Source organism: Mastigoproctus giganteus, chromosome 5 (genome assembly GCF_048544385.1).
Source record: "Mastigoproctus giganteus isolate SK-2022 chromosome 5, ASM4854438v1, whole genome shotgun sequence".
NCBI classification, from domain to species: Eukaryota; Metazoa; Arthropoda; class Arachnida; order Uropygi; family Thelyphonidae; genus Mastigoproctus; species Mastigoproctus giganteus.
In genome coordinates, this window is record NC_143579.1 from 37,317,360 (window position 1) to 37,344,604 (window position 27,245).

Sequence of the window (27,245 nt, forward strand, 5' to 3'; positions counted from 1 at the left end):
GCAACATCCACAATAAACTATATCTTCTTGCATTAGACAATAGTTGGCCTACCATACTACCAATCAAAAAAATACCATAGTAAACAAAGACTTGCTCTGAAGTTGGCAGAAAAACAGGAGATTGCATTTCCTGATTCTTCTGGCTGGTTGGAATCTTTCTAGAATGCCTACTGCTGAATTTATTTTGCTGGTCTTAGAAATGTGCAAAGAATTGTAATTTTTTAAGATTCTTGATAGTGAATAGGAAATGTTTAGAATATTATTGCAGGTGGCTTGGACCTTCTAATAGTTTATTCCATGGTTGAATAATAAAGGAAATTCAGTAGTGGTCTTGAACAAGGTAGATTGTTTAAACAAGCTGGAAAATATCCTTTACAACTCCCATGCTTATTTTATGATACATATGGATTCCCTACAATTCCCTAGAATCCATCTGAATCACTTCAGAAAGAAATTGGCAGCGTAACAGGCAGATTAAAATTTATATACCTTCCATACCTAACAAATTTGAAAACCTCTTGTCTATATAATATCTGGATACAAAATGACTTACCATAAGACTTATCATCAGTGGAAGAGCTACCCAGAGCAAAAGTTTCTGGCTGGTTAATGAATGTTGCGACAGCTAGCTTTCCAAAGAGGCTTTCAGAGCCTCAAAATAGCCAGAATTACTTTAGCACAATTCAGTATATCAAGATCATACCAAACAACTACTTTTGACATTGAGTAATTTCACAAAATCCTGAATCATAACTACAACAGAGCCACGTGTCCTGTTTGAATTTCTCACCTGTATGTTAATACATAGAGATTAACTTTGACTTATTCACCTTGTAAAATGGGAACACATTTTTACATTCCAATATAAATGTACATCCAAAAGTCAAAATTAAGTATGAGCATTCCCTTTTCTCCCTTCCAGCTAAAATACAAGGTGTAGCTATTAAATAATGAGACTGCATGTGCAGCCACTCACCAACTGCCACCTGTGAAACAAAGGCATAGCAGTTCACCTTGAACCTTTCCCTAATTGTCTGCCAAGCCACATTCCAACACACATTTGCAATAGTAGATTTCTCACTTATTTAGAGAGGTCTGGGTTCAAATCTTGTCAGAGACATTAATAGGAATTCTTAAGCACCATTTTACTTCAAGCTATATGTAGCTGATCTCATGTATGAATACGTTTTTTCAGGTTTTTCTAGGTTTTCAGCCCAAACAGCGGCCCCGGGTGCCAAGCGATTGTGATCGAGCATTTTCTCTGTGCTTAAAGTGTGATTATCTAAAAGTGATTTAGAGTTCTTTTAAGTTCCTGCCCTTAAGAAATTTATTTATTTAATATCAGCTACTGTTACACAAGTACTTGTACAGAGCAAGAAAGAAAAGCTACCTTTCTTTATTTTTCATATTTCTTTTACTAACACTTACTACTTTACGCTTGGTCACACCGGGCACTGCTCCTGCCTCCCCGTGGCGAGGTCAGAAATCTTGGCAGAAAAGTTAATCTTCCAAGGGCCAAAAGGAGCAAACATGGATCAAAATACATTTCTGCCTCTAGAGCCGACAGGCTCTTGGCTAGAGTTAGACATTGACCATAACATCTTGCAACCCAAGAGGTTGAAAACCACTTCCTCATCGACAAATTATCCTGCATTTCTTATAATGCACTCTCTTGCAGATCAGCCTCTCAGTAAGCTCTCTCTCTCCATTCCTTATCCAGAAATACCTGGAAAGACTGGCAGGATCTCCTAAGACAGTCAAGAGTCTACAATCAGGGAACCTTCTATTGGAAAACAATGAACTGTAAACATTCAGAGAAACTGCTAAAACTTACAAGCTTTGCTGGAATTCCAGTAAAAGTTTCTTCCCATGCAACCCTAAATACATCTAAGGGTTTATATCCAGCTGGGATCTATTGAATGTCATGGAGGAGGAGATAACACAAGAACTTCAAGATCAAAATGTCATTGCTGTGAAAAGAATTATAGTTAAAAGAGAAAATACACTCACACCTGCAAGGAATATTATTCTAACCTTTAACATGCCAAATCTACCACCATCGATAAAAGCAGGCTACCTACTTTGCCGCATTAGACCATACATTCCTAACCCATTGAGATGTATTTAGTGCCAGAAGTATGGCCACTCTCAAAGGGCTTGCAGAGGAAACCAAGTTTGTCCTAATTGTGGGTCCTCTGACCACACCCAAAGTGACTGCTTGGCAAAAGAAATGACTTGCCCCAACTGTAAAGGAAACCATCCTGCTTACTCAAGGACATGTGACAGATGGAAAAATGAAAAAGCAAATCATTAAATATAAGATCGAAAATAAAGTAAGCTTTCAAGAAGCGTGGAAATTAATTGGGCCCAGTATGAATAAATGTACGTACGCCAATATTGTGCAGAAATATCAATTAGTGGCCACCCAAACTGATGTTACAGTCCCTTCAAACACCTCAATCTCTGACTGGGCTTAGACTGTTCTCTCTCTCTCTCCCAGCAACAGTCCAATGTCCCGAAACAGTTGAACCAGGTAAATAATACTGCACTTACAGTACCAGCTACATCTCCTTCTTCTCCCCCAGTGATTGCTTCTACATCGAATAATCAAAGTTCAGATTTAAAAAAGAATATCCAAGAAATGTCTATAGATACAATTGACTCATCCAGACAAGAAGACCCAATCCTAGAATTATATGTGGAAGAAGATATGGACACTAGTCGGCCATTCTCAAAAAAAGACAAACCAAAGCCTGAAAGCCATAAACCAGCCACATTAAAGAAACAGTCAGATACAGCTTCTTCTATTAAACAGCAGTAATGCCTTACATTCTACAATGGAATTGTAGAGGATATCGTAGCAACCTTAATGATATTCAAGTCTTAATTAGCCGCTACTCTCCAGTTGGTTTCTGTCTACAAGAAACCTCCCTAACGTCTCAAATTTCTACCAACATAAAGAACTATTCTATCTATCGACAAGATCGTAATACTTCAGATGTGGCCCTTGAGGGCGTGGCCATTTTGGTCAGTACAAAGATCCCGACCAAACAAATTATTTTGCAAACTGATATTGAAGTTGTTGCCGCACAATTGATAGCCCAGATTGCATTAACACTAGTATCAATCTATCTCCCACCAAGTCATACCTTGTCTTACCAAGATCTTGAAAATCTTCTAATGCAGTTACCTTCACCTGTCTGTCTTCGGGGGATTTCAATGGCCACCACCCCTTATGGGGATCGACTAAATTAGATAGGCATGGCCGACTAATTGAAACCTTTCTGGAGAAGCAAAACCTTACTGTTCTTAATACTGGGGGCATCCACTCACAGGGTGCCTCCGTAGCCAGGTGGGAAGGAGCAGCAGTGCGTAGCACATGCTTCTTGATTAGACTGGGGTTCGAGCCCATCACCACCAAATACGGAGGATGCGGAAAGATCAGGGAATGACCACCGCATATCCCGGAGCAATTTGGCCTTAGTTGCTAATGCCCCTAAAATCCAAATAACAAACATAACAAACAGCATCCACTCACATACAATTACCAGCTGGACAAACTTCTGCAATCGAGCTGTCAATATGCTCCCCGATTCTGTTTCCAGTCATGGAATGGTCCGCTCTGGATGATCCCATGGGAAGTGACCATTTTCCAATCGTTTGCGAGCTGCTCACTACCCAACTACCATTATCACAACCTGTAGGAAATGGAAATTCTCTCAAGCCAACTGGGTCAAATTTCAATCAGCTATCAGTCTGGATGAGAAATTTATACGAACACAGCTGATAGATGAAGTCACAGATTATATCATGTCACACCTATTATCTGCAGCTAAATGCTCAATTCCATTGTCAAATCCTCCTTCCCGACGGCACTATAATTATTGGTGGAATGAAGAATGCACAAAAACAAAAGTTAAAAAATAAAGCGTGGAATTCTTTTCGTAGATCTCCAACCACAGTTAATCTTATTAATTATAAGAAACTAAGGGCAAAAGCATGTCTCACACAAAGACAAGCCAAAAAGAATTCCTGGATTTGGTTTGCCTCTACCGTAAACAAAAACACTAATTCCAGGTTAATATGGAAGAAAATTAGGCAGATTTCCGGCAAATAAATTTTCAACCGCCCCCTTCCCCAATTCTTTCGTGGAATGGACAAGAGCTTTCTGCTCCCGAGGACATTGCAAATGCCTTGGGCAGAACCTTTGCCCAAGTTTCGGTGGCATCAACTTACTCTGTGGATTTCCAGAAAATTAAGACAATGTTTGAACAGCCATCCATCAACTTTCGAAACCTCAGTACTCCTTCCATATAATCAGCCACTTCAATATTCTGAACTATTGAAACATGATATAATATATTCCGTCTGGGCCAGACAGTATATATTATATCATGTTTTTTTTTTATTTATTATTATTATTATTATTACTCTAGAACGGCCGAAGCCTTACAGAGGAGGAATATAACAGTAGCAATACAGTAATAATTCTATTTACAGTCAGTATACAATGTCAAATATACAAGGCCAATATACAGCATATACAATGGAATATTGTATGTTACAGGCGATTTCCATTTAAGCAAAGCTGGGTGACAGAGATTTTTGTATTTCTAAATACCTTTGTTGTCATATTTTCTTGTTTGCTCACAATGAATAGTTACATTGATTGAATTGTATTATTATTATAGTTATCCATTTTTTTGTATTATTTCTTATCATTGTTTATTATTTTCTTTTTCTAAAGTCTGACAGTGGGAAAGTCTTGTCTGACACATTTTATAGGATATTATGATGTGGTTAAAAAGGAACTGGATGCAAAAAATAATTTTGATATCATATATTTGGATTTCAGGAAAGCTTTTGACACTGTTGCACATGAAAGACTATTGTACAAATTGGAGCAGAATGGTATTAAGGGTAAGTTGCTACAATGGATAAAAGGATGGTTAAGTGGGAGAAGACAGAGAGTGGTAATCAATGGGTGCTGCTCTTTGTGGACTAATGTTATTAGTGGAGTCCCACAGGGTTTGGTGTTGGGTCCACTGTTGTTTTGTATATTTATCAATGATATTGATGAAGGTATATCAGGTTTAATATCGAAGTTTGCAGATGATACCAAGGTTCACAGGGTTGTTAATGACAGTAATGGCAGTTTGCTACTGCAACAGGATCTAGATAATTTAGGCAGATGGGCTAAGAAGTGGCAACTGAAGTTTAACCTTGACAAATGCAAAGTACTGTATATGGGTAGAAGTAACCCCAGAGAAATGTACCAACTGTGTGGTACTACACTTAAGGTGGTAGAAAATGAAAAAGTCCTGGGAGTAATTGTGCAGTCAGATATGAAGTTTTCTGAGTAATGCAGACAGGCTGCCAGGGCAGGTCATGGGGTTTTGTGAGTGATATATAGGAATTTTGCTAGCAGGGAAAAGGAAAAAGGAGGTGATTATCCCTCTGTATAAGGCAATGGTCAGGCCACGCCTTGAGTACTGTGTACAGAGAAGGGCAACAAGATTGGTGAGGGGAATGAAGGGATCCTCTTACCAAGAGAGGCTTAAGTTCTGCAAATTGCAGTGGCTGGAGACTAGGCACCTGCGCGGTGATCTGATTGAGGTGTATAAGGCCTTGAATGGGTTGAGCACGCTGAATTCTGATGGGATCCTTCCACTTGTTCAGATTACGAACCTAAGGGGGCATAAATTCAAATTAAGAAAAGATAGATGTGCGGAAATTTGCCTTTAGCCAGCGGGTGGTTAATTGCTGGAACAAACTTCCATCTGTCATTGTGGAAGTTGATAGGTTAAATAAATTTAAGGAGGTACTGGACAGGCATTTGGAGGGAATGGTGTGATTTTTTTTTGGCTGATGCTGCATAAGCTCATACACATGCTTTCTTGCATCACATGCCACTACTACTACTACCTATTTTTGTTTTATTTTTACTATTATTATTAAATTAATCATTTATTCTCATTTTCTAAATCCTTGATTGTAATAACCTTTGCAACTCTTTTTTGATATTGATGTCTTCAGTGAGAATATCTATGTTGGATTTGTTTAGCAATTTTGCAGTTCTATTGAAATAGTGGAATTTAAGTTGATCAGTTCTGAATGGCTCTAATGCCAGCAGATTGTGTCTTCTCAAGGCTCTTGGAGAACAGCTAAAATTGATGAAGTAGAGCAGCTCGGGACCATCCAGCTTTCCAGCCACCAGATGCATCAGAACTTGCAGTCTGCCACAGCCCTTCTTTGAGAGAGTGGTACAATCCCGAAGTGAATTCACCATTCATAATAAGATTTTGTGTTCAATTCCAACCTACACTTGCACACTAGGAATCTGACTGTGTATTTCTGAATATGTTCCAGTTGTTTTATAAGAATTTTTGGTGTGAATTTTCCAGATCTGTGAGGCATATTCTAGAATTGGGGTAACTATCACTATGCAAGCTGTTTTTATGAGCTGTATATTGGTAAAGTCAAAGCAGATTATTTTAAGCAGTCCAAGGGATTTGGAGGCCTTTGCTGTAGTCTTATTTACATGTGTGTTGAAGTTTCCCTTGGCAGAAAACCATACCCCCAATTCTGAAACCTCTTGCACTCTCATTATCTCATGATTATTGGTTTTATAAGGATAATTAATCTTGTATTTTTTATGATAGTCTGCAATAGAGATGGTGCAGCATTTGTCTAAGTTTAGTTTTAAGCCGTTGTTTGTAATCCATCAGGTGATAGTGTCTAATCCATTTTCCAGTATTTTGCAGTCTTGTGTTGATTTTGTATATTTTCTGTTATCAAAGTGCAGACTTTGATAACAGTGCAAATTTTCTGACATTTGAGAGCATCAAAGTGCTCTCATGTGCAAGTCATCTGCACATGAGAGCACTTTGATGTTTACATGTTGCATACAATCTTATACGTCATTAATATATATTGCAAAAAATAGTGGTCCAAGAGGCAACCCTGTGGGACTCCCCTTTGTATAGGAAAAGTGGAGGAGCGACTTCCTTCAAAAAGAACTCTGCTTTTCCTGTTGTAGAAAAAGTTTAACATAAGTGGTAAGGCATAACTTAATACACCTATGTGCTTTAATTTGAGGCAAAGCAAATTGTGTGGTACCGAATCAAAGGCTTTTCGTAGGTCCAGATATAAAATGTCTATCTGATTGTTATCTTCAAGGCTATGTTTGATGCAGGCGCCTCCGTAGCCAGGTGGGAAGGAGCAGCAGTGCGTAGCACACGCTTCTTGATTAGACCGGGGTTCGAGCCTGTCACCACCAAATACGGAGAATGCGGAAAGGTCAGGGAATGACCACCGCATATCCCGGAGCAATATGGCCTTAGTTGCTAATGCTCCTAAAAACTAACTAACTAACTAACGCTATGTTTGATGTCATGTTCTATGGAGAGTAGGTTGGTCACTGTTGACCTGCCCATAAGGAAGCCATGATGAATGTAGCTGAATTTGTTTTTCTTAAAGCAGCAGAGCTGAGAGTATAAGATGTTCTCAGTGATCTTGTTAGGCGGGTTAGCTTTGTGTATGGGTCGAAAGGAGGCAGGGCTGTCTTTTGCACCACTTTTTAAAAATTGGGGTAATGGTGGTTTCCTTTAATCTCGCATCTTGCGGGGAGGGATCCATTTTTGAAAATGTAATTTATCAGATGTAGAAGTTGTTGTTGCAGGGCAACAAAGCAGTGTTTCCAGTGGGCCATGGGAAGACTGTCAGTGTTTGTGTCATAGCTTAATTTGAATTTATTAAGGGTATTCAATAAAATTTTTGGATTGACTTCAAATTGTGTCAATATATCACTGAAATATGAGGAGGAAGAGGTGTTATCCAGCTTACTATTGTGGTCAGAATTTTTGGTAGTATTTTGCAAATTCTTCTAATTTAATGGTCTCCATTTTGTTCATATGGTTGTGGTTTTTATAACCCATTTTCCAATGCCTCCAGAATGGACCCATATCATGCCTGTTTAGCATTGCATTTTGTAGGTTGGATAAGTAATTTTGGTAGGCCAAATTGATATTGTTTTTTTATCTGACTTCTTAGGCTGGAAAACTGGGTATAGTTGTCATGTCTCTGTATGTTTTTGTATTTGATGAACATTTGTTTTTTTTTTTCTTAAGTAATTGAATTATTTCTTTTGTGAACCACACAGGAAATGTTTTAGTGTTTGACTTTATATGGCTCTTGGGTGTATAATTTTTGATAATTGAGTCTAAGTTGTCATACAGCACATCCAAAATTGTGTTGGGATCTTGACTGCTAAATAAGGATTGCCAGTTAGCATTTGAAATTTCATTTCTAATTTTGTCCCAAGGGGATCTCCTATTCTCTGTATCTTGTGAACGCCTCTCACCGTGCAGTCGACCATGTTACAACATCTTGAAGAAAAAAATTTAAAAATACTGCTGGTCTTCTATAACCGAATCTTTCTTGAAAACCTTTACCCGACCTCTTGGCACCATGCCACAGTTCTGGCCTTTTTGAAACCTGGAAAAGATCCTACCAATCCATACAGTTACAGACCAATTTCTCTCTCCAGTTGCCTCGGCAAGTTACTTGAAAAAATAATCCAAAATCGACTTGTTTGAATCATAGAAACGCAACATCTTCTGAGTAATCAGCATGGATTTTGCCAGAACAGGTCCTCCTTTGATCTCATGATCAAAGCTGAGTGTGCAATTTGTAATGCCTTTTAAAAAATGAACACCTTGTTATGGTTTCCATAGACATAGAGAAGACGTTTGACACTACCTGGCGTCATGGCATTCTCAGTGACCTCCATGCTCTTGGTCTACGAGGCAACCTGCCTATATTTATCAGAAACTTCCTCCATAACCATTCGTTCCAAGTTCGATACCACAACTTGCTTTCTATGACATTTTTACAGGAAGGAGTACCACAGGGGTCTGTACTGAGTGCAACCTTTTTGCCCTTAGAATTGATTCCATCACAAAAGAACTTCCAAATACTGTTCAGACCTACCTTTACACTGATGATCTCTCTATTTCTTGCCGTTCTAAGAACATGAGATCCATTAACGGCAATTACAGATATCCCTTTTTTTTTTTTTTTATGAAAACCCCAAACACGAAAGGTATCAAAACCTATAGTACTTAGTACCATGCATGGGTTGAAGGAGAAGCATTGGGGGGGGGGATGCCGGAAACTTTGCTCTAGAGACTAAACATGGGTTTCACCACTTCAAGCCACCAATAAGCAAAGTGGTGGTATTTCACCGTTTGATGAAAGTCATCTACCACCCTGAATAAAGTCCAAAGGTGGCCAGTGTGCAATGGCTATCGTCTGTCACAACAGAAAACCATTGCAATCAACGTAAATTGCATACAGATTCTGAAATTCAGATGTCAAGCTCTACCATTCCAGTGACTGACAAGGTCAGATTCTTGGGATTAATCCTTGACAGGAAGTTAAATTTCTTTGAGCACATCAAATTTGTACGTGTTACCTGCCTCAGAAAGCTGAATATACTAATAGTTTTATCTGTCCTTGGGGAGCAGACCGTTCATCTTTGCTGTTCCTATATAGAGCATTGATCAGATCCTGTTTGGATTATGGTGCTCCAATCTATGATTCTGCCCGAAAGAGTACACTCCGCTGGCTGGAACCTATACAGCATAGTGCATTGAGGATTGCCTTTGGTGCTTTCAGGACATCTCCTACCCATAGTTTATATGTTGAAGCTCATGAGGCCCTTCTTTGCCTCTGCAGAAAAACACTACTTCTTAAGTATGCAGCCCAAATACAAAGCTGTTATCAGCATCCTGTTGAGCCATATCTGTTTAATCCACCACTACAAAACCTCTATAGAAATAAACCCAGTAAAATAAGACTGTCAGGCTTACGCCTTATTGAATTAATGCAGAGTTGGAATGTTCCTATTTTCAACAGGCAGCAATTAATGAATTACTCCCAACCGCCTTGGACTCCCCCTCCTCAGTTATCATTCGATACTTCACAAGTGGGAAAGCATCGTCTACCGACACTCAATATGAAACAACTCCATGCAAGCCATATTCAGATATACACCGATTTTTTGCCAATATATACTGATGGCTCCCAATCACATTCAGCCGTTGCAGCAGTGGCAGTATTTCCCTCTACTATCATTTCGGCTGCCCTTCCATCCGAGTATAGCAGCTTCTCTGCAGAACTGTATACAATAAAATTAGCTTTAGACAACCTGAATCTCTACCCATCTCTAAAATATGTTGTATATGTTGTATACACGGACTCTCTCAGCTCAGTTACAGCAATGCAAAACTCCTCCTACAAGGTTCACCCTGTGTTAAGTCAAATTGGAAGACTTCTATTACAAATTGAAGAATGTCATCAATCAGTGACTTTTTGCTGTATCCCAGCACATTCGGGGATAAAGGGGAACGAACTTGCTGATTAAACTGCTAAAAATCCATCAACTTTTGATTTAACCTCTGTTCCGGTTCCAGGTTCTGACTACAGTCACATCATACAAACAGCATTTTTCACGCAGTGGAAAGAGCTATGGCACACCCAAACCAATAATAAACTCTACCAGTTGAAATATGATCCAAAGCATTGGCACTCTAGCACCAAAACAGTGCGAAGAGAAGAAGTGGTTCCTGCACGGGCACGTATCGGACCCACATATCTGACCCACCTCCATCTGCTCAGAGGCGAAGATCCTCCTCAGTGGCCATACTGTTCATAAAATTTAACAGTCAAATATATTCTGATTGACTTCCCTCACTATCAACAGGACAGAACATCTGTCCTGTATTCAATGACATTACAACATATTTTTGGAGATGATGCAAACATCGAGTTTTTCTCTTATCTGAAAATAATTGGACTATATGATAAATTATAAAATATCTCTGTAAAACACAACCAAGTTGTTATGCCTAAATTTTGTTCTTAGCATTTTCCTGTGAATAGGCACATTATAGCCACAGCAGCTTATGCACTATTAAACCCCCATAACACACACACACAGCCCAAACAACCTGCAGAATGGTCTGTGAACACACTCTCTTATAGATGTGATATATGAAAATTAATCATATGATGTGGAAACTGTTTGTCATAGATTGGCCGAAACAACAGAAAGTTTACTGCATTGATTTCTTTTCACTATTTGGTGAAGCCCAGATTCAAATTTTTTAGGAGAATGGAGGAAATCTTAACCTCTTCATTTGAGAATGTAGTTAGCTGGTCTCAGGCAGAAAAAGTAGGACCCTCATGATTCATTTTGGAGTTTACTTTCCTCTATTTTGGAGTTTACTCCTCTATTACTATCAACATCTAAAAATTCAACAGAGCAATATTAGGTTCAAAATGGAATGTAAATATGAAAACCGTCTTCCTTTCTAGATATTTTAATCACAAATAACTAATTTACCAAACCACAGAAGTATATTTAATACCAGGCCACAGAAGTATTCTGCATGTCTGAATGAAGATACAGACAGAACATTGCCTGTTTATCATATTATTCAAAATCTGTCATAGTTGAAATTCTCTTCTAAGGATCTCCAGATATAGGGCCCCATTCCTGAAACTGAATTACTGAGTATAAAAACAATTTTCAGGAACAATGGATTCAGCACTGGCAGAGTATGGAGCCTCTATCTGCAAAGCTAACCCAGATTTCCAGAATTGTAGAAAATATAAAGTGTGAGTGAAGTTTCATTGGAACAGAAAATATACGGGAGAGAAATATGTATTTTGGGAATATATGCCCCGACTAATGACACCGCCGATACCTCGAAGTATGAATTTTGGGAGGATCTGAGAGAACTAAAGAAAAAATTCCTAAGAACAAAGAGATATTTCTAATGGGAGATTTCAATGCAAGAGTACGAAATGAACAAAATAGCAAAGTTATTGGAAGATTTGGAGAGAAAGAGAGGAATGACAATGGAGATAGACTATGCAATCTTTGTGAACAGTTTGACTTGAGAATAAACAACACATTTTTCCAACACAAGGATATCCATAAATATACTTGGTCACAGGAGACAAGACAAATTAGATCAGTTATAGATTACATTATTTCAAAACATTCAGGGACATATGAATTGAAAGATGTCAGAGTTTATAGAGGAGCTGAATGTGGATCTGACCATTTTCTTGTTAAAACAACACTGAGGTGGAACTGGATTAAGAAAATATGTGTGGACAATGCAGGAAAGGAGAAATGCTACAAGTGGATCAATTTAACATTGACCTACTCCAGGACAACAGCATTAGAAACAACTTCACCCAAAGACTGGATGCTGTAATTAACATAGAGATAAAAGGTAATACTGAAGAAATCTACGAATATTTAAAAAATACTGTTAAAAAAATAGCTCATGAAATCCTAGGCAAAAAGAAGAGCCAAGGACCAAAAAAGACCTGGATTACAGAGAAAGTAAGAGCTGCTGTAGAGGAAAAGAAACTTGCATATCAGAAATGGCTGGGTGATAGGAATGATGCATATAGGAACATTTATGTTGAAAAAAAGAAAATAGCCAATCGGTTGGTAGTAGAAGTGAAAAATGAAGAATGGGAAAGGAAATGCGCAACTATTAATAGCAAATTGGGCTTCAAGCAATCAGCGGAATCGTGGAAGGTCCTTAAAGACTTGAGAAAACAGAATAAACACAATGCTGGTTTGCAATTAATACCTTTGAAAGACTGGACGGAGTACTATGAAGGACTTTTAAAAGAAGACCGGGAAGAGTTCAAGACGATGGAGGATTTTGGTGTAGAAGACTCGGGCTTAAAAATTTCTGTCAGGGAAGTGGAACTCCTGCTAAAGGAAGGAAGGAATGGCAAATCACCTGGACCTGGAGGAGTTTACATGGAACTTCTGAAATATGGAGGAAGAGGAGTGGCTGTTCTGATACAAAAACTGTTAAATAGTATACTGAGAGGAGAAGAAATACCAAAAGAAATGATAACAGGATATATTACATCAATTTATAAGAAGGCCAATCGGAAAAACTGTTCAAATTACAGAGGAATATGCGTCCTGAACCCGCTGTTAAAGATCCTTGGAAAATGGATCAGGAACAATTTAGAAGCCCGAATCGAGGTATCAGAAGAACAAAGTGGTTTTTCAGCTGGGAGGTCATGTATAGATCATATCTCAACAGTACGACAAATCCTTGAAAAATGCCAATCAAAAGGAAAAAAAATCTTTATGATTTTCATTGACCTTGAAAAGGCATATGACAGTGTTCCAAGAAAACTCTTATGGGTAGCACTAAAAGAGGCAAATATTGATGGACAACTGATTAACATTATTAAGGCAATTTACAGGAATAATAGATGCAGAAGTAAAGTGGGATCAGCTTTGTCACCTGAATTCCACACTTCAAAAGGCTTATTACAAGGTTGTTTGTCACCAACACTTTTCAAAATTTATATTGACATCTGCCTAAGATCCTGATCAAAAAAATGTAATAAAATGGGATTGCCGATTAATAAGAACACCTATATTCACAATTTACTTTTTTCAGATGATCTGGTGGTGATAGCACAAGACTTAGAAGATGCAAAGTATGCATGTCGTCAATTGTTTGAGGAATATAAACAATGGGGTCTAAAAATCAATTTTAGCAAGACTGAAATGTTGTCTTCAGGGCCAGGACACGTTCTAAATATTGCAGGTTTTAAAATCAAACAAGTCGATAAATTCAAATATTTGGGATCAATCTTACAAAGTGATGGATCATCTCAAGCAGAGATCAATAAGAGAATTACAGACGGTAGAAAGGCTATCGGCATGTTAAACTCTGTTCTGTGGAGCAAAAATATCCTAAATAAAACAAAGAAACTTATTTTTCAAACGATTGTACAAAGTCTTCTATTGTATGGAGCGGAAACCTGGACATTGAATAGGTGAGCGGAAAACAAATTGCTCTCCACAGAAATGGATTTTTGGAGACGCTCAGCAGGAACTTCTAGAAGAGACAGAAAACGGAATGAAGACATAAGGGAAAAAATGGAAGTGAGAAAGACTATTATTGACACCATCAAAGAAAAGCATCTAACATGGTATGGACATGTAAAACGGATGCAAGAAAACAAGATATTCAAAGGCTATCCTGGAAGAAGGAGAAGAGGAAGACCTAGGAGGACATGGATGGATGGAGTACGGGAGTGCATGACAGCCCGAGGCTTAACCGACCAAGACACCTTGAACTGCGCTTTATGGCGGGAAAAAATTCCTAACAAGAAATAACTTGTAGGCTGAGGAAACCCATTGTAAATGGAAACACTCCTCTTGAAGAAGAAGAAGTGAAGTTTTCAGAAGAAATTAGAATTATGACAGCTTCTTGCATCCTTCTCACCCACACACAGTGCAAATTATTAGGTTACTAAATCTTGTGTGTGTGTGTGTGTGTGTGTGTGTGTGTGTGTGTGTGTGTGTGTGTGTGTGTGTGTGTGTGTGTGTGTGTGTGTGTGTGTGTGTGTGTGTGATGGATAAATTGGTGATTTTTGAAAAGATGTATATTGGAAGTGTTCTATATCAGGTTGAATATTTGCAACCTGTTTGAAATAGGCTCCTCCTGACAATTCAAGACACCTTTTCTTTCCAGTGATAGATACAGACATCTTCTGCTGATTAGTTAATTTCCTAGGTCCAAAGCATCCTCATGTTTTCTTAAATCTGGTATTGTTATTTTTGTCCTCTGAAGATGGTTGAAAAGTAGCTGCTGCAGTGCTGAGGCATACTGTAAATTTAGCTAAATTTCTAAATTAATAAAACATTTTGTTTTCATTAATACTGAATCGTTTTTATTCTATCGAAGCTTGAATACTTTAGTGCATGCTAGCAACGTTAACAAATATCCTAAATTAGTTAAGTCATTGTACTATATATATGTATACCAAAGATAAAGACTTAAAAAAATATTTAAACTGCAGTAACTTACTATACCCTAATATATGTATGTTCTAAGGCAGGGGTGGCTAACAAGTAAATTGCGGCCTTAATTTTGGTTGATCACAAATTTCAAACTTATAAAAAAATAGATTAGTCAAAATCTAAATATTATTATTATGCACCCCACTGCATACACATATTACAAATCCGTTGAACCACATGACAGCTGCTAGCTGGTCTAGTGAAAATTCTTGCTTTGTGGAGAGCATAGTGTATGTGTCAGATTCTTATTTAGCTTGATTAATAACTGGACAGCACTTATACATTAATTTAATACCCCTTGATTTAAAATGAATACTACGAAAAAGAGTAAAACGTATCATTTTCATCAAGAGTGGGAACTAGAATACTTTTTCGTAATGATAAAAGAAAAATGTTGTTGCTTGATTTGCAATGCTTCCGTGGCTATACCCAAAAAAGGAAATTTACAAAGGCACTTCAATGCACTCCATGATAAATACCAATTGGATTTTCTGCCTAAAAAATAAATTAAAAGAACCTAAATCCAGATTATTAGCACAACAAAATTTCTTCATGAAACCTAATTTAAAATCTAAAGCAATAACTGTAGCATCATTTAAAGTGATTCATCTTCTTGCAAAAAAATGCAAACCATTTTCTGATGGTCAATTCATCAAAGATGCATTTTTAGAAATAACAGATTCTCTTTTTGAAAATTTTAAGAACAAAAATGAAATTAAAAGTGCGCTTCAAGATCTGCAATTATTTCGAAATACTGTGATGTGATGCATCGAAAAATGAGTAAAAATGTGAATGAACAATTGCTTGCTCATATTGCTAATTGTGTGTCCTTTTCTTTACAACTGGATGAATCTGCAGATGTCAGTGATACAGCTCAATTTCTCGCTTTTATTTGTATGGTTTTTCAATGATTCTGCCACTAGAAAAGAACTGCTGGGTATGGTTTAGTTAAAAGAAAGAACTTAAGAGGTCTTGATATATTAAACACATTCAAATTTTTTATTGAAAAAATTAAACTACCACTATTTAAGCTTGTATCAATAACAACAGATAGAGCTAAAGCAATGATGGGGCACCTTAACAGATTCATTGCATTGTGCCAAAGGATGATGAATTCCCAGATTTTTTGAGTTACTACTGTATCATCCACCAACAAGTGTTAGCCAGCAAAAGATTAAATATTAGTATTATGGACATAGCTTTCAAAATCTTGAATTCCATCAGAGGACAATCAATCTCTTCAAAGGAGACTTTTCAAAATGCAACTCAATGAAAATTAACCAGATCTGATATTACACACAGATGTGAGGTAGCTGAGTCAGAGTAAGTTTCTACAGAGATTTCGAAATTTACTGAATGAAAAAAAAAAAAAAAAAAAAAAAATTGTTGATCAAAGGAGAGATAATTATCAGCAGCTACAAGATACGGAGTGATCGTGTGATCTGATTTTACCAGTAAATTAAGTGATCTGAATTTGAAATTACAAGGAAAAAATAAAAATGTGGGTGATGATTAGTAGTGTTTCTGTATATAAATATCAGGTTTTGGCAATGGCTAAGGATCTCAAAGGATGGAGCTAAAGCAAAAAGGGGAAAAAAATTCGATCATTTTGAAAATATGCTAGATCATTTGCAAAAATATCCTGTTTTTGAACTTAATAGTGAGAAATATGTTTCTGAAATTGAGAAAGTTGTGGATGATTTTGAAACCAGATTCGGCAATTTTAAAACAATTGAAGATATTGCTTAATATATTTCTTATCCATTTAATGTCGGGTTAATGTCCATTTAATGTAAATTGCAGAAAAAATCGCTGAGTTTTTTCATGGAGAAAATATTACTTGAAAATGAAATTATTACATTGCGAAACGATAACTTCCTAAAAGCCAGATCATCAGAAAAAGATTTTGGCAAATATGTTTGCCGAGAAAAGTACCCAAATGTAAAAAAAAGCAGTGAACTTTGAAATTCCTGTTTTAGTTCCACATATCTATGTGAATCGGCCTTTTTGTATTTGAAACAAACAAAGACACAGAATCTCTCTCTACTCTTATGGACTTGCATACAGAAGATTCTTTACGGTTGTAAAGGGGAATACGGTTGAATCGTGGATATCAGTATATCCCCGATTTTGAAAGCTTGGCAGATGACATGAAGACACAAATTTCACATAAATTAAAAATTTAAATACATATGAATTTAAAATAAGAATTCTGAATTGTATTTAATTTAAAAATTTATAAACATTTTTCAGTGTGTTGATTAACTTTTTTAACCATGTGCAATGGAATTCTTGAGATGGTAGATTGTGGCACATTTTGAAGAAAAATTTAGATCACATTACAAATTAAGTTGGCCACCCCTGTTCTAAGGGAACCTGGGCATTATGATATTGAGAGATATAAAGTTTTCTGAGCAGTGTAAACAGGCAGCCAGGAAAGCCCATGGTTTCCTATCAATTATTTATTGAACATTATCCTGTAGAGATAGTGAGGTCATAGTCCCACTGTATAAGGCATTTGAGACCACATTGGAATACTGTGTTCAAGTATGGTAACCTCATCTGATAAAAGTTGTAGAGCTTCTTTGAAAGGGTCCAAAGATGGACAGCTTGCATGGTGACATCGACAAAAAGATGGCCATACGAGGAAAGACTGATTATGTGTGCTGCAGAGCTTGGCACCTCAAAGAATTTTCACTGTTAAAAAGAATTCCAGAACTATGGGCCATAAACTAAAATTACAGGGGAAGAGATTTAGACTAGATTGTGAGAAGTTTTCTTTTAGCCAGCAAGTCATTGATTGCTGGTACAGGTTGTCTTTGCAAGTAGTTGAGGCTGACAGTTTGAATAAGTTCAGAGGATAGCTAGATAGTTACCCATGTGAGAGGGGATGGGAAGCAAATAATTTGTATTTTAACTACTTTTTTCTTTTTTCTTTTTTTTAGCCAGTGCAGCAAAAATCTGTGGCTTCCTTGAACTATATGGCTATTACTATTAAACACAATTCTAAGCTTTATAGTATAAGTAGCAGTCAGTTTCCCACACTAGCATAACTACAAGTTAAAAATAGAACAAAAGTAGTTGGGCTGTACCTGCTGGGTGCAGTCAAGCTATTACTCTGGGGAAAACAATAAATAAAGATTCAAAAACCATACCAAGTAAAAATTTGTCTGTGTTTAGGAAGTTACAAGAAATTTATGACACCAAAGAAGGGATAGGTGGCATGATGTCAAAATTTGCAGATGACCTAAAGATTGGCAGCATTGTTAATGATCAGTGCCAAGCTGCACTCCTTCAGGATGACTTGAACAGACTTCAGAGATTAGCATCATTAGCATTAGCAAATGATGCAAGAAGACAAGCTTATGCAGCATCAGCCAAAAAAAAAAAAAAAAAAAAAAAAAACGCTCCGTTCAATCCAAATACCTGTCCAGCTCAGCCTTAAATTTATTTAGGCTATCAACTTCCACAACAAAAGATGGAAGTCTGTTCCACCAATCAACTAACCGCTGGCTAAAGGCACACTTCCGCACATCTATCCTACAACTGTCTTTCCTCAATTTGAATTTATGCCCTCTCAGGTGATTATTCTGAGCAAGAAGAAAAATCCCATCAGCATTGAGCATGCTCAAACCATTCAAGGCTTTATACACCTCAATCAGATCACCTCGCAGGTGCCTAGTCTCCAGACACTGTAATCATTAAAATTTAAGCCTTTTTTCGTAAGAGCAACCCTTTGCTTATGTCATCTCCCAGTGCTTATGTCACACCAAACTGACTCGATACTGCACTGTCCAGCGATTTCGACTAGCTGCACTTCCTTGGATTTTATGTGTTTCTTAACTAATTGCATAACTCCTTCTCCCTTCCTATCCTGTCTATCCTTCCTGTATTCCCGAAATTCCAGTTCTGCATTCCTTATATATGTGTGACACAACGTCTCTGATATCCCAACAATATCTGCCTTTGATGTTTTGACCAACACCTCAAATTCATCAAATTTATTTACCAAACTCCTAGCATTGGTGTATACACAAGTATACATGCACCTGTTGCTATTCTTAGCTACCCTAACACAACCCATGTGTTTACTTTTACCTTAATGACTCCCTCCCATCTCCCTCATACTCCCTCCTATTGTGTATGGGCAGAATTGCAGACACTTTCAAATTCAACCCTAATTCACGGCTTTTTTTCAACAGTAACCTGTACTTGTTAAGTAATTCTGACGGTCTCCTACTCTTAATATCATTAGTGCCAACATGTACAACAATATCACCTTTTGTGCCCTTAAAAGATGATATCTGTTCTACAATATCATCAACATTTGCCCCTGCCAGACATCTTGATCCTGTTCCACCTATCCTTTTTACACACCATGTTCCCTGTTTCCCTGAAAATAGTCACCAACAACTACTAGTTCCTGTGGGACCAGCGCATTCTGCCTTGGGGGGTTGCTGATGTGTTGCATGATGATCAAGCGCAAGCTGTGGCATTGATGTGGGCCGCTGAGAGCTTGATGGGCTCATCAATTTAAATCCTTCGATGGCATCCACCCATCCTTCAAGCTGTCATATAGGCCCATAACAATGCTGAGTTGTCGCCTGATTTCCTCACACTCCTTACATCGCGCGTGCACACACACACACACACACTCCCCTTGGCAATATGCCCTATACCTGATTGCTGCACAAACATCGAACAAACAGTGCATTTTAAAAGGCTGTGATTCAGAGGGCAACTGCCCCCCTCAGTTCTCTCCTGAGCCACAGCACTCCCATTAGCTTGAACCTTTTGCTTTGCTGCTCTGGTCTGAGTCATGATTTCGATTCAATTTCAATTTCAGTACAAAATTATAACCCTAAACATATATCCCAATGCAGTTATAATACTATATATTTGTATATATAATTTTTCAGTATCGAGTATTATCTCTGAATTTCTTTATATAACTTCCGTATCAAGTTATGTATTAATTAATAATGTTACGTTTGTTAAATCTAAATCATTATATGTATTTAGTTAAAAAAGTACAATTTAATTGACAATGAAGTTTAACAAGATTAATAAATTTTACTGATTAATTGATAAAATTATATACTATACTATACTAAGCTAACGTTATCTAGTACGGGATATAACGTTGTATCCTATAACAATGGCGGCAAGTTAAGAACGGTAAATCTACGGACACTAAGTATTAATTAACTTCCAAAATCTCACTATCTAAATTCTGAATAAACCAAAGATCTTGACTAGTTCTATAAGCTACTTATAGAAAATAATTTAATATAACAATTAAGTCAATAAAGTGGCTAAATATAGCTAAAAACTTTTCGTTCGCAGGAGCTGCAAAACTTGTAAAACACGTGGATTGGATACCCTTACCGATACTAAGTAATAACCTACAAAATCTCTATCGAAGTTAAAAATTAAACTAAGTATCGTAACTAAGAATATAAAGCTACTCTAGAAAATAAGTTAATATGCCAATTTAAGTTAATAAAACAGAAAAAAATTTAAAAAACTTCTCTATTTGCCGGAGCCATAAAAACTTTGCCTGCACAAGGCTACTCTCGTTCCCCACTTATCCAGTTCTCCCTCTATATTGTCCCAGAATTGGTAGCTATGTTTTAATGCTGCTAAATGCAAGGTCTTACACTTGGGTAATAGCAACCCACAAATAAACTATACACTTAGTGGGGTTGAATTAATAACAGTTAAGGAGGAAAGGGATCTGAGTTACAATATTATTTGTATTTTTTTTTTATGAAAACCCCAAACACGAAAGGTATCAAAACCTATAGTACTTAGTACCGTGCATGGGTTGAAGGAGAAGTATGGGGGTGGATGCCAAAAACGTTGCTCTAGAGACTAAACATATATGATATGGGGAGATATGAAGTTTTCTGAACAATGCTTTTGATGATTTATCAAATGTTATCCTGTAGAGGTAGGGAGGGCATAATCCCACTGTATATGGCAATTGCAAGACCACATTTGGAATATTGTGTTCAAGTATGGAGACCTCATCTGAAAATTGAGCTTCTTGAAAGGGTCCAAAGATGGGCAACTTGAATGGTGAGATCAGCAGAAGGACAGCTGTATGAGGAAAGACTCCGATTATGTTGGCTACAGAGCTTGTCAACCAGGCACCTCAGAGGTGACCTGATTGAGGTTTATAAGGATCTGAGAGGAAGTAAAGTGAATGAAGGTGGAATTCTTACTGTTATAAACAATTCCATGACTAGGGGTCATAAATTCAAATTACAGGGTTTAGATTAGATTGTATGAAGTTTTCTTTTAGCTGGTCAGTCATTGATTGCTGGAACAAGTTGCCCTCATAGGTAGTTGAATCTGACAGTTTGAATAAATTCAAAGATCAACTGGATAATTACCTGTGTAAGCAGGAAAGCATATAATTTTTATTTTCTTATCTACTTGGTGCGGTTTTTTTTACCAGTTCAGCAAAAGCCTGTGGCTTCTTTGTACTATACAGCGAAATCTATTATTACTATTACTAATTCAGCCAACAATGTGGGCTCATTATTTTCGAGTATATGGTACTATTACTGCAATAGATGTTCTTTGTACATCACCTCTGTGCTGTTTGTTGTGGTTCTAGGAACTTAAATGCAGTGAACAGTGAGGACTTCCTGTCATTCAGTTTTGGAACTGATGCAACTGCACTGTATACCAGTGTTTGTCATTTTGGTGACAGACAGCCCATTTCTATCAAATGATGATTAAAAGCAATGTCTTATTCAAAAGCATTTGTTGTAAATACATTTCACCAGAAAGACATATAGCAGCTAAACTGCTATGCTGTGTTCCTCCCCAATCACATATAAAGTATCAGTTAATTCATAAAAACAAATAAGCTCCATTAATAGGAATTATTGGTATTAAATGTGTCTAAACACTACAGAACAGTGCACAACACTGGAATAATGTGCTAATAATAGCGTTAAACACTGTGTATCAGGTCAGTAGAAGTTATGGCAACATGCTTGCAACGTTGCCATATCTTGCTAACAAAGTATTTGCATTTATTTATAGAAAGCATTTTTGTTTGATTTTAAATGTAGCACATTTAAATTATTTGTGTATATTTATTCTATATATTTATTTGTGTATAATTAAGACTCACCCTGTATAATTATAAGGAACAAACAAAGCCCTATTCTTTTGAATCGATGTTTCGTTACTGTAATCTGTGTTTACAAGTGGTATTATTAATAGACAGTTTGTTTTACAAATAGTATTGTATGTTTGTATTTCATTATTTTATTCACAGAACTTGCCGTAATTATTGTGTATACATTTTTTTGTAATTGTATATTTCAATTCCTTTTTTAATAAATAATTATTTTCATAAAGTGAATATTTATTGAAGGTTAAAGAAGGGTTGATTGAAACTCAGAAGCAATTGAAATTAGGATCTCCTTTAGAATTTGATACATTTCTCTCTGCTGTGATAGACAAAAAAGCTTTTCAGAGAATTGAGAGCTATATTAAGCATGCAGAAAAATCAACAGATTTGACAATTCTTGCAGGAGGAAAGTGTGATGATAGGTAGGTAGATGGGACATGTTTTTTTTACGCTATATAAGAAATTTTCAAAAAAGCTTCTATCTGCATTTTTTATTTTTTTATTTATGAATTTGAGTATGCTGATTCCAAACGTGGTCTTAATTTTTGCATAGCATTAATGGTTTGCCCAGAAATTAAAGAGTAAATATACAATAATACTATATCAGACTAATTAACAAGGTTTAACGTCTGTACAGAATCTTTGCTGCAAGTAAACAACAAGCTAAAAAAAATTACAGATTAAAGTATAACCCTTCCTCTGGTTAATGAAAAAAATGTATATTTGAATGTTTTTAGTTAGTGTGACCAAGAACCAGATATAGCTGACCATCATAGCTTCATCCCATCTTTCGTGGTACCTCTTCTCTGTTAATTGTATTTCTTGGTGGAATTTTCCCATGCTCTTTATTGACATCGTCCAGATTTTGTCTGGGGGGAAAAAAAATCCAAGTGCAAGTGCAAATAATGGTGTTTGATTAAAATTAAAATTCTGCATCCCACTTTTCTGTAAATTTCAATCAACTTGTCAAGTAATTATTTGTAATTGTCATTCTTAACATTACCAAGAAATAAATTCACTACAAGATGAATTGGCTGAAGGTATTTCCTAATCATTTTGTTTTCCAGTTCTTCTGAAGCCATCTGCTTAACTTGTCAACCAATAAATACAGTCGTGTACTGGAAAATTGTGCTTACCAGTTCAGCTATATAAGTTACTGTATAGGACATGTATGACCAGTTTGATGTCACTTTAGAACAGCTGGAGAATAAAAAAGAGTGAGAAAGAGAATGTTCCGTATGAGTACGGCTGGAAGAGTATGTTTACTGTTGTGAAATTTTACCATGGTTTTATTGAATTAAATATAGTTTTTGTACACATAAATAACTTGCTGTTTACTCAAGAGATCAACCATTAAAACTGCCCAAAAGGAAAATATTACACACTAAAGGGATACACTAAAATAAATCCACGTTTTCAAGACATTCAAATTGCTCAATTAGAATATGGAGGTATATGATATATTTTTCTGTTTGTCGTAACTTGGTTCGATAAAATAGTAATTGAAATTGAGAGGAAAGCTCCTGAAACAACTTCCCTCTAAATTTCAGGTTGTATTTTTCTAGTACTTTGGAAATGGCTGAGGTAAGTGCAATAGAATGATAATTGAAAGGGAGGGGTTTTGTTACCCTCTGTAAGAACCAGCTGAATATGAGCAAATTTCCATGCAGGGAAAAATAAATAAATAAATAAGAGAGCATAAAATAAAACAGGAGTTATCTCTGCAACTTAGGTTTTAAAAACAAGTGGAGATACATTATTAAGACCTGAAGATGTTTTAGTATCAAGAAAGATGGTTCAGCATTTCTCCGTTTTTTTTTTTTTTTTTTTTGGGAAACCAAGGTGTTTCCCAAACCAATAAGGAATGAATGTTTAGTATAGTGGGAGGAATTCTAAATCATCAAGAATTAGAGTAAATGTTAGATGACAATAAGTCAGCTTTATATTTAGATGAAAATGCAGTAGACCCATCAGAATGTAAGAGGGATGAATGTCTTGGACATTTCAAAATAAAGGGTGGATTATTAGTAACTTAATACATTCTTTTGGCAACATTTATTTTAGTCAGGAAATGAAGTTGTACATTTATGAAATTGTGATACAGATAACAAATGAGATTTCAGGATTGAACAGGGAAATAAGGATTTAATTCATATAAGAATAATTTCGCTGACACAGTCTGATGAAGGGGAGAGAATCAATGCTGTGTTCTACGTACAGGTGCTTCAGAAGCTATTGAATTGTGTTGACAGAGTGAGGCTACAATTTTGAGAGAGAGAGCTGGTTCTGCCCATTTGAGACTTGTTGTGAAGACATTTCTGACAAAACATGGCATTGTACAGATCAACTGTCCACCCTCCTTCCTGATCTAGCACCAGTGCATTTCTTCTTCTTTCCCAAAGTGAAAACTACCCTCAAAGGAAAGAGATTACTGGATGTTGAGGAAATAAAGAGAAACATTACCACCGAACTAGACATCTCTTTGGATGCCTTTGCTGAATCTTTTCAGAAACTTTTAAAATGGAGTAATAAGTGCATTCAGTTAGGTTGTGATTAGTAGCCGAGTGGGCAGGAGCGGGAATGCAGTAGCACACGCTCTTTGAGTAGACCGGGGTTCAAGCCCCTGACTGCTGAATACAGTCGATCTGCCAACCCACACTGGACCAGCGTGGCAGAAAATTTATGGTCCATTTCCCTCAGCATGAATTGTTGAGGAGGCTTCCATCCTGCAGTGGGTTGATAATGGCTGCACTTTACTTTTTTTTTTATTTTGAATAAAAATAAAACCATTTTTGAGCTCCTTCTCATTGTGTTCTTTTAGCATTAGCATTAGTTGAGGCATATGATGCAAGAAAGCAAACTTATACAGTATCAGCCAAAAAAAAAAAAAAAATAATAAAAAAAATCCCATTTCACCCATCTGATCACTCCAAATGTTTGTCTAGTTCAGCCTTAAATTTATTTAAGCTATCAACTTCCACAACAACAGATGGAAGTCTGTTCCAGCAATCAACTACCTGCTGGCTAAAGGCAAACTTCAGCACATCTATTCTACAATGGTCTTTCCTCAATTTGAATCTATGCCCCCCTCAGGTTCTTAATCTGAGCAAGTGGAAGTATCCCATCAGCATTCAGCCAGCTCAAGCCATTCGAGGCCTTATACACCTCAATCAGATCACCTCGCAGGTGCCTAGTCTCTAGATGCTGCAACTTTTGGAACTAAAGCCTTTCTTTGTAAGCACATCCTTTGTTCTTTCACAACTTTATGAAAAATATGCTCATAACAATACTCAGAGTTAATAAATGCTGATAGTCAGAAAACACACTGCTGAGAGTGCTATGTAGCCTTTTTAAGCATGTTTCCACAGCGCGTGCACACGCACGCACGCACGCACGCACACACACACACGCGCGCGCGCACACACACACACACACACACGCACGCGCATGCGTCTTTTGACTTCGCCTTGTCCGTCCCTCCTTTGGTATCTAACAAAGGGACTCACAGGATGGATTTTCATGAAATTTTATATTTGGGTGTTTTTAATACTATTTGTATTTAATTAAAATCAGACAGAAATCTGGCAATTATCATTTCTTTTTTTTTTCCATTCATAGATTAAATGTAATTTTAATGCAGTATTTTTAGCTTTAGACAATCCGTGAATGCTTTTGCATATATTGTTGCATAAGACTCATGAATGTGGTGTTACTTGTGGACACACACATGCACACGCCTTTTGACTTCACCTTGTCCATCCCTCCATTGGTATCTAACAAAGGGACTCACAGAGGATGGATTTTCATTAAATTTTATATTTGGGTGTTTTTAATACTATTTGTCAATCCATTCCAAATTTAATTAAAATCAGACAGAAATCTGGCAATTATCATTTCTTTTTTTTTTTTTCTTCATAGATTAAATGTAATTTTAATGCAGTATTTTTAGCTTTAGACAATCCGTGAATGCTTTTGCATATATTGTTGCATACGACTCATGAATGTGGTGTTACTTGTGGACACACACACATGCAACTTCAAAGTAAATGGGCAGAAGATTAATAAATATTATACAGTTGCAATTAAACTGAATGGCTTAAAGTTTAGAGAACATAAAACTAGTTTTACATTCTCTAAACTCTAAGCCATTCTGTAAAGGTATAATCTTAGCAATTAATTGATATTGATAAGAAGATAATTACATTTACTTTTCACTTTTCTATTAATCACAGAAAAAAAAAAAAAAAAAAAAAAAAAAGGATTGTGCCTGAAATGTAAGACACTGTGTATATTAAGTAACTTTTTTTAACAGCTCTGTCTTCCGACTGAATACAGCAGTTATACTGCTGAACTTCACAATTAATTTAGCTTTAGACAGTATCAGCACCCATACCAATAGTTTAATACATGCATATTTCCCAAAGTTCAGTGACTGTAATGGACAACAAATTCTCAACTTCACATCCCATAACAAAATAACCTACTTTATAGTAATTATTTTGCAAGTTTACGCTGGTTTCCAAGGCATGCTGGTATTACAGGTAGTGTGCAGATCAAGAAGCCGAACAGTATAGCACCTGTGCCTTACAAAGCATCATATATAGATTTCTGGCATATCCAGTGCACTTCTAGACCCCAGTGATTAAAAATTTGGCACTTATAAAAAGGGCTATTTAAAGAAATTTGGGTGCCCTGGCTAATAACATGTGTCCTTATATTTGAAGGAATACATTTTTAGTGAGTAATACTCTAAATATTCATATAGATGTTATTATTCATAAATAAAAATAATAGAAATTCTTATAAATACAAGAAAATAGAAAAAAAGCACAAAGAGGAGGTGCCCTTGGACTAGCCAAGGGGTTATAGCTCAGTTATAATCAGTGCCACCTCAACTGTTTAATGCCCCTGTGCTATAGTCCATTTAGTTCAGGGCTCTAAATGATTAAGATGGCACTGATTACAAGTAAGCAATACATTACTGCAAATTAAGCACGAGCCATGACTATGAAATTCCACCTTGAAGAAAATAGTTGAGAATTAGTAGTACTAGCAAGGGTATGTAGAGGACACATGCATTTACACTTGTTTTTACTTGTGGGGGACGATCTTCCATTATACATTCATTGTCCCTCAGCCAGGTGGGAAGGAGCAGCAGTGCGTAAC

General features: G+C 36.6%; 1 protein-coding gene across 1 annotated transcript in view; it reads left to right on the forward strand.

Annotated features, from left to right (window-relative positions):
- P5CDh1 (delta-1-Pyrroline-5-carboxylate dehydrogenase 1) overlaps positions 1-27,245 on the forward strand; it is a 186,049-nt gene that overhangs the window by 136,286 nt on the left and 22,518 nt on the right. The window contains exon 11 of the mRNA XM_090373981.1: positions 22,323-22,501. Coding sequence (XP_090230107.1) covers positions 22,323-22,501 — 179 coding nt within the window. The remainder of the gene's footprint in view (positions 1-22,322; positions 22,502-27,245) is intronic.